General features: G+C 40.1%; 1 protein-coding gene across 5 annotated transcripts in view; it reads left to right on the top strand.

Moving 5' to 3' along the window:
• The window catches only part of SEPTIN11 (septin 11), a 174,262-nt gene that overhangs the window by 135,321 nt on the left and 26,296 nt on the right, over window positions 1–12,645 (top strand). The window contains exon 10 of one of the 5 annotated variants that reach the window (XM_077476077.1): window positions 10,603–11,569. The exons of the other annotated variants lie outside the window; for them this stretch is intronic. Within the exon in view, the coding sequence (XP_077332203.1) occupies window positions 10,603–10,618 (16 nt within the window). The 3' untranslated portion in view covers window positions 10,619–11,569. Of the gene's footprint in view, window positions 1–10,602; window positions 11,570–12,645 lie in introns of those variants that run through there. 5 annotated transcript variants of the gene reach the window in all.

Here is a 12,645-nt window from a genome sequence, read left to right as displayed (position 1 = left end):
TAGCTGAACCCTAAGCCAAAGGTTGCTGCCACTATTATCTGTCCCTAAGCAGTGCAACCTTCATTCATGTTACACTAGTATTGTGCAGGACTTTTAACTGAGTGAAGTCTTCATTTTCAAAAATACGTTTTTATATATAGTTTCAAAGGATCTTGTGCACTACACAGCTTTTGCACTTAACCAGGCACTAGTTTAAATGCACCTTTGAAAAATTTGTTACAGAAATGTTTCCCTTATTCATAATTGTTTTTGCTGTAAATATAGGCATGCTTGTTTAAAGTCTTACATATTTTCTTCGTAAAATCTTAAGATACTATTTTTTTGGATCCATATCAGGCAGATACCAAAGTTGTTGTGTAAAATAGCTGGAAGTTTAATATTTATGTTAAAGTGAATCTATAATTAAAATTTGCAGGGGACAGGTCACCCATAATAAATCATATTATTATTTTGAGTAGACAGCTTAGGTCTCTGGATACCAGGAGCATCGTGGATGCTTGTTAGAGAAGGCAAATAAACTGTTGCTTGCTATCAGTATGTCCTATATAACAGGGTCTTAAACAGCCCCACATATAAATCTACCAACAGAGAGAAGAAGGAAATTTACTAAAACTGGAGCAGTGAGAATACGGAGAAGCTATGCATAGTAACCAATCAGCTTCTAACTTTAGCTAGTTCAGTTAAAGTGAAACTTTAACTAAAAAAGTGACAATAAAGTCTCAGTTTAAAAGTCTGTGAGCAGGCAGGCTTGCAGTCTGCTTGCAATTTTCTTTGGAATGTACACTGAGCCCCACTCCGTTCACATTCCGGCACATATCCTGTGTGCTGGTATGACTGAACGCCGATGCATGTGTATGAGTGATGTCATCCAGTGCTGGCTGATGAAAACGGATGCCGTCTGACACCTGGAAATAGCCAGGTGAAAGATACTGGTAAGATACTCTTCAACAGTCTGACGTACTGTATTGCTGACTTTAGTTCCACTTTAAGTTTTGAAAATGAAATTGCCATACACACCTGCTCCGGATTCTTTGTGCTCCAGTCTTACTAAATTTGCCACAGTGTGTTTGTTTCTGAACAAGAAATCCTCGGGCTTGCAAGGCACTTTTTCTCAATCCTTATTACTAATAATAACCTTTTATTATTTTATGAAAAAACTAAAAACAGCGCCTTATAAGTGTAGCAAGTTAGGTCATTTAATAATGCAAATATACATGGAAACACTCACAAACGAGCAATATATTCCAGCATGGTATATAATGTGTTAATCCGCTCTATGTCTAGGTGATGCCACTGGCTGTGATCTGGCCATCCTCCAGCCACACTGTTGGCTCACAGCGCTTCTGGATAGCTGGAGAAATTATCGACCTCATGCATGGTGATGATGTCACTTCTGGGGGGAAAAGGTCAGCAGGTGGTGTTGGCGTTCGGAGCATGCATGCTCCTTCTTCAGGCTGCCTTGCTACACTTAGAAGGCGCTGTTCTTAGTCTTTCCTATGTTTCAGAGTTTCTTCTAACTTTTGAGCTGGCAGCCTTCCAAGGACAGCACATTGTTCTCCTTACATGGACTCATTTATTTATGCAGACTTGTTTTACTGCCCACTTTAATCTATCCCATACCAATATATCAGTTACAAATTGCCATATCCAGAGTGCGCCATATTACCCTATTGTCTTTCTTATTTTATAGAGACAGTGTTACTTATTGTGAGACTTGAGTGCTCAACATAGTAGTTAAGTGCATGTTATTTTATGTTTGTGCAATAGGGCCTATTCACACCAGCAAGCCACGCTGATCACACGGCCCTTGGATCCTGGAGCATCACGCTGTTTTAATTTTTTTACAGAACTATTGACACCTCAATACAGTTCTCTTTAACGCAGTTGCAATGCGATGGTATGCGTTGCAACCTGCTGCAATGAAAATTACTCCATGCAGTATTTTTCTTTTCGCCACACATTACAGCAATTACAGCAGTTTTGAACTGACCCCATTGGAAAAAAGGAGTTTTGGAAATGGCAACTAGAATAGCGCCAACATGGTGTTGGTGTGAATAAGCCCTTATACAGTAGGTGCACACTTATAGTAGTCTGCTGCAATGTCTGTTGCCTGTTTTTAGGTTTACAAACTTGGAGTTGTTACAGAACTTTTGGTGAGAGATCTAAAGTATTCACATTTCTTGATCATACAGTTGAAGACACAGGCTTCTTTATATCATTATGACTGGCTTACAGTACATCCGTATCCAAATGTTTTGAGAATGACACAAATATTAATTTTCACAGTCTGCTGCTTCAGTGTTTTTAGATTTTTTTTTGTAAGATGTTACTATGGTATACTGAAGTATAATTACAAGCATTTCATAAGTGTCAAAGGCTTTTATTGACAATTACATTAAGTTTATGCAAAGAGTCAATATTGCCGCATTGACCCTTATTTTTCAAGACTTCTGCAATTCACCTTAGCATGCTGTCAATCAACTTCCACATCCTGACTGATGGCAGCCCATTCTTGCATAATCAATGCTTGGAGTTTGTCAGAATTTGTGGGGGGGTTGTTATTCACCCGCCTCCTAAGGATTGACCACAGGTTCTCAATGGGATTAAGGTCTGGGGAGTTTCCTGGCCATGGACCCAAAATTTTGATGTTTTGTTCCCCAAGCCACTTAGTAATCATGTTTGCCTTATGGCAAAGTGCTCCATCATGCTAGAAAAGGCATGGTTTGTCACCAAACTGTTCATGGATGGTTGGGAGAATTTGCTCTCAGAGGATGTTTTTGTACCATTCTTTATTCATGGCTGTGTTCCTAGGCAAAATTGTGAGCAAGCCCACTCCCTTGGCAGAGAAGCAACCCCCACACATGAATGGTCTCAGGATGCTTTACTGTTAGCATAACACAGGACTAATAGTAGTGCTCACCTTTTGTTCTCCAGACAAGTCTTTTTCAAAATGCCCCAAACAATCGGAAAGGGGATTAATCAGAGAAAATTATTTTACCCCAGTCCTCAGCAGTCCAATCCCTGTACCTTTTTCAGAATATCAGCTGTCCCTGATGTTTTCCTGGAGAGAAGTGGCTTTCTTTGACACCAGGCTATCCTCCATAAGTCTTCACCTCACTGTGCATTCAGATGCACTCACACCTGCCTGCTTCCATTCCTGAGGAAGCTCTGCACTAGTGGTGTCCCAATCCCACAGCTGAATCAACTGTAGGAGATGGTCCTGGTGCTTGCTGGACTTTCTGGGGCACCCTGAAGCCTTCTTCAAAAACACAGTGAAAATGTTTTTTTATGGAATTAAGTTCATTTTCATGGCAAAGAGGGACTTTGCAATCACTTGCAATTCATCTGATCACTCTTCGTAACATACTGGAGTATATGCAAATTGCCTCTATAAGAACTAAGGCAGCAGACTTTGTGAAAATTAATATTTGTGACATTCTGAAAACTTTTGGCCACAGCTGTATATGCAGCTACCGCCAGGTGATTGGACATAGTCAAAAAAAAAAAAAGATGCAGGGACATGCTTATATAAACTCACACTCCCAGCTAGCCTCAGTTTTTTTTTTATTAGTGTCCTTAGGTAATGAACCTCTTTTCTGAGACAAGCCACCTTCTATAAAGATTCTCGCTCTCCCACTCTAGCACAGTGAATTTCCATCCCAGCGCTGGAGTTAGGGAAGCCCTTTCCCCCACATTTTGAAGAAGGTTATTACGATTGAGGCCAGCTTCTCTGGCTGGGGAGAAGTCCTGAAAACTCTATTTGTAATGGAGATTTGGTTATCGGAGGAATCCCACCTTTCAGTAAACATTCCGGAACTCAGAGCAATTTAGTTATCCCTTTAACACTGGGATCCTTTATTGTGAGGACATCCAATGAGAATCTAGTCTGACAATGCCACAACCTTTGCCTACATCAATCAACAAGGAGGAGCCAAATGTTGTGCTGCTCTAAGGGAACTGAAATTGATTCTCTCTTGGGCAGAACCTTACATTCTGGTCCTTTTCACCGTCAACAACCCTGGCGTGAAAAATTGTCAGGAAGACTGTCTCAGTCATCATCAGCTGGATCCGCTGGAAAAGGGCTGTTAATCCAGAGGTCTTTCATGCCCTTATCCACAGGTGAGGACACCAGATGTGGACTTCTTGGATTACAAATTCAGCAACAAACTGGACCGGTTTGTGCCAAGTACAGGGAACCTTGTGTTTTGGCAGTGGGCACTTAGATGAAGTAAGTCCTACTTGATCTATGCCTTTCTGCCCATCCTGATTCTTCCTTGCCTACTCCACATAATTGATAAGAGCATCCCTGTGAACCTCATTGCACAGAATTGACCTAGGAGGACTTGGTGTTTACACATATTCAAGCTCCTGGCAAATGCTCTGTGGACCCTTCCATATTATTCACAACTCCTGTGCCAAGGGCCTGTGTTCCATAATGCTTCTTGATTGCTGGCTTTAACATCACAGTTGTTAAAGCCATACTCCTCAGAGATGGGGGCCTTTCAGATTTCGTTAACTCTGCCCTCTTGAAGGTTAGGAATTTGACTTCTTGGAAAGTCTGCCACCGCATATGGAAGGCCTAATGTGCTTCGTGTGAGTCGAGAATCTTTCATCCTATAGATTTCCCTGGTACATATCCTGTCCCTCTTCCAGTCTGGACCTAAAGTTGACTTTGAGTACCATTCAGAGCAAACCTTGCCTTTAGCCATTTTGTTTCAGAAATCTTTGGCCTCTCACTCTCTAGGGAGTTTGTTTAGGAAGTAATTTACATCTTTTCCCCTTTTTGTTTGCCCTGTGTCACTTTGGGTTCTCAGTCTGGTTTTCTCCGTTCTTTCGAAACCATATTTTTAACCTATTAGGGATAGTACTTTGACCTTACCCAAAAGGTGACCTCTCTTGCGGCTATGACCTCTACAAGGAGGATGTTTTAGTTAGCAACCTTCTCCTGTAGGAAGCCTTTGTTGGTGTTGCAGTAGGTCAGTGTTGTTTTGGAGCCTAAGGTGACATTCCTTATTAAATGGGTTTTAAAGGCAGAAGCACTGCATTTTATGCATGCAGATAAAATACCTTGTGTGTGCAGCAGCCCCTCTCAGCTCCCCCTAATACTCACATCTCGATCCAGAAGTCTTGCATGAGAGACTCGATGGTCTGGGACTCTCCCTCCTGATGGGCTGAGTCGCACAGCAGCTCCCGATGCTGTCAATAAAAGTCAGAGAGTCAATGAGGAGAGAGGGGGTGGGGCCGAGCCATTACACCTTGACCACTTCCAGACCACCCACCGTCATTTTACCTGATGACTTTGAAGGAGGCTATCGTTGTTTTGGCAGAAGCTAGCTGCCATAACCCCAGTATCCTCGTCTTCAGTGGGCGGTCCGCTACAAGATAAAAGTGGTCTGCGGCGGAGAGGGCCCCCCTGTCGCGATCCAGTGCCCTCCGGCGCTTACCAGAGCCATCGGCAGTGGCGGAGGCGATAGCGTTTGTCCCCTTGCTAGGTATGGAAGATGGCCCCCACCCGTCTCCATATCACTGCAGGGCGGAAGCGTCGTCAAAACAGTAATTTCTCCCCACTATCTGGATGTGGTGCAGAGCTGTGAGAATTTACTTCTCAGCTTCTGCTGCTTTTTGCGCCAGTTCACACCAGATGCAGTTCCATGCAGTTCTGTGTGCTTTTTTCCTGTACAAAATGCATGCAATGCAGTCAGTTTCTGGTCAGTTTCTGCACCGGAAACTGACTGCATGGTGTGAAATTGAGCCATTGGAATACATGGAAAAACACTGTGCATGCGTTTTTAGTGCAGAAAAAAAGCGCACGTAACTGCATCTGGTATGAACTGGCCCTTAGGAAATTGGAATCCTCCTTTGTGCTTACTATAGGTTTGCGTAAAGGTCTCCCTGCCTCTCGCTTCACCAGTGCTAGGTGGATCAAACACACAAACACTACAGCCTGAAACATAAGGTTCCTCTCTTCACTATTAGCCCTTGTACACACAGTCAGAGATTCCGACGGAATGTTTCCTATCGGACCGTTTTGTCGGATATTCCGACTGTGTGTGGTCTGCATCGGACTGTTTCTGTCGGAATATCCGACGGACCAAGTTTTCCAACTTGCCGGTAAAATTTTCCTACAAAATGCTCCTATCGGACATACTCCGATCATGTGTAGCCTACTCCGACGGACAAAGTGCCACGCATGCTCAGATCAAATTCCTAGACCAAAGCTATTGGCTACTAGCCTGAACGTAGTCCCGTTGTAATGAAATAACGTCATCACATTATGTACAATCGGATTTTCTGACAACTTAGTCCGACCGTGTGTATGCAACATCACTTCCGGACCTCTTCCGGAATTAATCCGTCTGAATTTTCCGACGGATTTGGTTGTCGGAATCTCCGACCGTGTGTACAAGGGCTTAGGCCTCATGCACACTGGATGTTTTTTGATGTTTTTACAGCTGCTGTTTTTGGCAGTAGACGTTTTTTTCTACAGTCATTAAACTCTCCATCATGTTCTCCTATGTGTCCATGCACACATAGGCTGTTATCAGCAATTTTGGGCAGTGGCGTTTTTGAGCAGTAAAAAAAAACCCCAAAACTAGTGGGTTCTGGGAGAGGTTTTTCAGCTATAAAAACACTGATAAATGTCGATAAACACTCAAAAACGGCACTCACCAGTAGTTTTTAATGTTTTTGATCCATTGAAAAATAATATTTTATTCTTTAAAAAAAAAATGCTAATGCAGAAAAAAGCTAAGAAACGTTATTGCAAAAATGTTGAAAAACTCACTACAAAGCTACTGATGTTTTTAGAACTTTATTTTAACGTCCAATGTGTATGAGGCCTTAAAGTATACCCTACCATATATTTTTGTGCTTTGTGGGCTTTTCAGCATCAGGCATCAGTTTCTCAGATTTGCAAGGTGACCACCTAGGTTTCTGTTCACACGTTTTAAAGTAGAAGTCCACCCTAACACTAAAATCCCTTCATCTACAGACATCTACAGACAGCTACAATATAACACTAACCTATCTAGCCCTGTAAAGAAGAAATCGGTATATATACATACCTTTTTTGAAGCCAATCCTACGCTGAGCTGTTAGCCGCGGCTTTGCTGTGGAGACGGGTGCAGATGACACCGCCGACAACAGAAGCCCCATTATAACTCTATGGGTGAGGTCACTCCCATTCATTTCACAGCCGTTGTCAGGCCATGTCCTCCACAGAGCTTCTGCTGCTGGAGACCGGATCGGCTTCAAAAAAAGTATGTAGGTTGATTTCTTCTTTACAGGTCTGGATATGGTAGTGTTAGATTGTGGATGTCTGTAGATGCAGGGATTTTAGTTTTAGGCTGGACATACACTTTAAGTTTTACCAGGGGGATATTCAACCCTGCTCTAATGTCGCTTTCAGATCTAAGGTGCTACAATCTGCTCTGTAAGTCTGTTAATCACCCCTTGACCTGTTGCCATCTGGGCCAGTTGGCATCATTTTCTGTGTTGCCCACCCCTTAGTTGGACTTCATTTTGTACATCCCAGTCATAATGATTTAAAGGAGCCTGTGTCCTTTACTGTATGATCAGGAGAATAGGATTTTTGACTTGCCAGTAAAATCTGTTTACTTGAATACAATACAGGGCACAGGGTCTTCCCTTCTGTTGTTATGATCTTTCTACTGCTTACTACAAAACTAGGCTAGCTGAAAATAACACAGCTTTTCTTTTCTACATAGCTTTTCTTTTTTTTTTTCCTAATGTCTAATAAACTGGAGGTACTGGCAAATAACCCAGCTGTAATGTTTCAAAAAAGCCTGTGTCCTGTCTGTATGCCAGGAAATGGATGTTACTGCCCCTTTTTTTTCGTTAGTAACATTTTACTTCCTTTGTGTGTGTCTGTATAAGCATGTGCTAATAACTCTTACACTAACTTGTTTTCTCATTTTCTTTTGATCTCCTGAACATCAAAAATGACTCAGTTGTCTCTGTACGATATACAGAAATGTGTGTCCAAAGAAGGAAGTTACTTGTTTTAAATTAAACATATCAATCTTCCTTTAATAAAAGTTGTCAGGAAATACTTGAAAAACTCCACTTGTAAACCAGAGGTCCAAGTTCTTGTTTTATGCTAAATAGGAAGTAATTCGTTGGCAAATTTAAAATAAATACAATAGTGAAGATAGTTGCATTACAGCATGTCGCCTGTCACTAGGGTAAGCTCAAGTACTTTATTGGAGTGAACAACAAATGCAGCCCAATAATGATTATCGGCCTTTTCTTTGCACTGAGACCCTGGTCTCTTTGTAACATGGCCTTCAATATATAAAGCAATAATGCAGACTGTTTTTTTGTTTTTTTTAAGAGCCATTTATGTTGAGGATTTGGCTTGGTGTACAACAGTGAATGCGGTTCTCATGTCACAACTAGGTGTCTGGTTAATCTAGGTAGTCTATAACATTGCTCAGTAGGGGCAAAATCCTGTAAAGGTACAGGCCTGGCTGTAAATGTGGCCTGGCTCTCTCTTTTTTTTTTTTTTCTTTAATAAATATTGTGTGCTAGGACAAAATGAGAAGCTACCCTTTCCCCTCTTGCATTTTTCACTGTTCTAGTCCCCATGTAGTATTTGTTTTTATATTTCCCAACAGTAAAAGAACTGGCTTTTCTTATCTTTTTTGGTGACATAAAACTTGTACAAAGTTAGAATAGCTGTAGGAATGGACACATGTATCTTATTATTCGATCTGCTCATTTATATATGTTCAGTATATTTATAAATATGTATGTTTGCCAGTTTTAACAGTATTCTATACCATGGCTGTCAGAAGGAATTACTTGTTATGTTATGCTCAATTGGAATGAACTTAATGGATTGAAACATTTAATAGATCCTTAGTCTTTGTGTAGAAATTTTCATTTCTGAAAAGTTACTAAAATATGTACCAGCAGATCATTTAAATCAGAGACTGCCCTTTTTTGTGCTGATCCCAGCAATCATATAAATATGTTGGATAGTTATGGAATCCTTTTAAAATGGGAAATCAAATCTATTTTGGGAGTATTTATAGAAATCATCATAAATGACGTGGGAACTTCTTTGGGGTAATCCTTGGTTTAAATAATCATTTTTTTTTTTTTTTAAATCAAAAATCATAAGCGCTACATATTAAATGCTATTTAAATATTTGCAATTTGTTTTTTATTATTCTTGACTGTACTGTGGGTATTGTTTTTAAAGCCAAATTGAACCATCTGCATTTATTGCTGTAATGCAGTCAGGATTTATATATGGTAATAAGTATACTGGCTTTTTAGGATTTTTAGCTACTTAGTGCTGTAGCAAGAAGTAAAATACCCTGTGCTGGCAGCATGGTGGAGACTGCTGCTTGTGTGTGTGAGAGCACTGGTCCATCTCCCCAACGTGCTGCTTGGCATCTAAAAAAAAAAAAAAAATGTAAATAAAAAAAATCCTAAAAGAGCAACATATTTATTACTGTATATGAAGCTTCACTATATAACTGTAAAAAAATGCAAGGGTTTACGTTGTTTTAGGCAATTATTTTTCATGCTGTACTAACAGAATTTTTTTTCTACACCTGCGTTATGGAAGTCCATCCATTTGGTATATGTGTCAAGCTCTCACATAGATTACTCTATATCAAAAGTTTTCTTCTCTTTTTTTTCTTTTACGCCACTTTTTATTCCTTCCCCCTTTTTCCAGTCTTCCTTTCATGTCTCTCTTCTTTCTCATTTTATCCCCATCTCTTCTCATTTCCCTTTCTAATGCTGGCCATACACGGTTCGAATTTCGAAAGAATTTTCTTTCGAAAATCGTATCTAAGAATTTTCGTATGAATTTCGCACCATTAGTGGGCTGCAGCAACAGCCGATTTTCGTTCAGAAATAAAATTTGAGGAATCGGACATGTTGGAAATTTTTAGAAAAACGAACGATTTTCTAATCAATGATGGGAGAATCGTGCGAGAAATGTAATGAGAAAAGAAAATGTACGGAGAGAAAAGAAGATTCCCAGCCAAGAAAATTCTTTTCTGTAGCAACATGAGGTGAAATTGAAGGCTAGGTCGGCCGAATTTCGAAAATCAATGGTGGCATCATCGGATCACAAAAAAAACGAATTTTCTGATTTTGAAAAGAAAATTCGTTCGAAATTCGACCGTGTATGGCCTGCATAAGTCTTCATTTTTTTTCCTACTGTGCTGCATTTCTGTGACAGTTTGGCATTGTTCCCCTGGTTTCAGTGACAGCTAGCAATGTTTGGTCAAAATGTTCTTCCAGTTATACATTAAACCTTATTTTAACATTTTGGCAGCTAACCAATGATGTGTAGTAAAATATATATATCAATAAATGTAGGAGCTTGGCACATAAACCATCAATTTTCTTGGTTTGATGATATTTATTTGTGTGTATTTTGTGCAATGCGAATATGATCAAGGTAGGACCATCTTCTCCAAAGATGAATGGTTCTCTTTTTGTTGTGTTTTGTTTTATACTTTTTTCTTTAATTTCCAGTTTTCCATTTCTAATGTGAGTGTTTTTTTGTATGTCTCCCCCTTTGTGTGTGTTTTGTTTTTATTTTCTTTTAACTTACAGCGCAAGCTTCACATAAAGTGTGCCAAGCCCAGGATGCCCTGCCATTCACCTGCTTTTTGCAGTAATGTCTCCCTGCCATTTGTGTTCCTCGACACAGATCACTAATTACTCACTAAACACATCATGTTTGGCTGCACGTGGGAAAGACTTGCGTGCATTTGGACTCTTTGTTTTGTTGCTGGGAAGTGAATGTTGCCAAGCCTGGTCTGCGCCGAATGGCAAAAATGTGTGCCTTTGCCAGTCACACTTTTGCTCCTGCTGGCTTAAACCCATCTAATCCTTGAAGATTTTACCTGCATGTATTTAGAATGGACCCCTCAACAGGACTGCTCTTCGGACGTCAGACAATGGCCGCTTTTAGTCAGCTGACTAATGAGCAGTCTAAACGTGACTACCACTTAAAAAATTCAGTTGAACGTTGAACAAAATCATGATAAATGATTTTTTTTTCACTAGGTATTTACATATTGTGTTGATTTCTCATTTAATTTGTAAATAGTTTGCTCATATGGCTAAAACTGTCTTAGAAAACCATCTCTAATTCCCCTAAACTACCAGTGTGAATTGTTCCACTCAGCTTTGCACATCTAATTTGCTGAAATCTGACATCACAGTAATATAAAACATTTCACCCTGGTTAAGGTGGTACTGACAAAAAGCAACTGACAAATTTGTGATTTTTTTAAATGGTGCTGCTAACTGTAAGCATATAACAGCAAAGAAAAAAAATCCCACGTTCCTGTCAATAAGCCTGTATTCTATTTTTTATAGAGAGGGTGCTATGGCAGCATTGTAGGTCTTGGCTTACTGCAGCAGCTTCATGCTTTTGCTTTATTTTCTGTGTCCTGGGCCTAAATTTTTCCTTGTGGTGCACTATGGTTAGGCAAGGCAACTGGCTTACAAAGCAACAAGAACCTTCCTGGTTTATAAAAGTGTTACAGAGCTCCAATAAATGTATTTTTAAGTATTCCTTACTTCTGTACATTTTACTTCAGTGGGCAGGATGTGTGTATGTATGAGTGTGAAGGAGCTCCTTGACTTCTATCCATTGCTGTTCTTTTCAAGTTTAAGAGTAAGCTGTCCACATTGCCACCCCAAGCAGATGTTGTACTGGCATACATGGTAAGAAAAATGACTAAACTGTGTCTTATATTCTTTCTATGCCATTTTTTCTGGACAGCTCCTTACCCTTTCTGATACATTCCAAGAAGTGGCGACCCATGTTTACCTATTGACTTCTGGATTTCTTTCTCTTCTGATGATGTTTTACCTGATCCTTTCTGCTCATAGCTAGGTAGCCTGTCTCTTTTCTTGTTCACAAGCTCACCTGGATCACTCCCCTTTCCCAACCCTCCTCCAGAAATGCACATCCCACTCTGCCTGCAGCTGATCCCATCGCTTGTAAGCCGAGCGTGCTTGAATGCATCCAATATGCATCTTTGATACTTGATATTACCATCATGGGGGTGGTGTTTGATTTTATTTCTCACTAACTAAACATGGCTCTGGGTAGCATTAGGAATGAAAAAGACCACTATGCAAACATCACTGACCAGAAACACTAGAGTCTATAGGCTACGTTATAATGTAGGGCCAGAAATCTGATCATAAACCAGTTTCCTAACCATTCGTTATGTTTGGTCATTCATTCATAAGTTCTTGAAAAATCATGCTCTGGTTGTCTATTTGTGTGCTGCTTTTGCTGTGTCTGTATTGCACATTTAAATTAAATTTTAAGATTTTTTTTTTTTCAGTTAGTTTGGGCATTTTTTTTCTGCCATGTTTCACATTGTAGTTTAGATATTGTCAAATAAACCATGGCTTATCTCAGGAATTTCAGCCTTAATGTGAATTGTTGCCTACTCATAGTGCAGGCAGCCATTTTGTGAGCTGAATTTCAGCTGCATTGATCAGTTCCTGATATGTAGCATTGTAATTGTATGATTTCTTCAGCACACAGAATGTCTGATTGATCTCTGATCCTCCAGGGTTGGATAGAAGTGTGAGTATCCAGTCATTCTGGTAGCACAGCTGGAAACCCAC

This window comes from Lithobates pipiens, unplaced genomic scaffold, assembly GCF_037356315.1.
Source record: "Lithobates pipiens isolate NorthernLeopardFrog02 unplaced genomic scaffold, aLitPip1_a1.2 Scaffold_13, whole genome shotgun sequence".
Taxonomy (NCBI): domain Eukaryota; kingdom Metazoa; phylum Chordata; class Amphibia; order Anura; family Ranidae; genus Lithobates; species Lithobates pipiens.
Note: the sequence above shows the minus strand (reverse complement) of the source record. Positions and strands in the feature narration are given on the sequence as shown.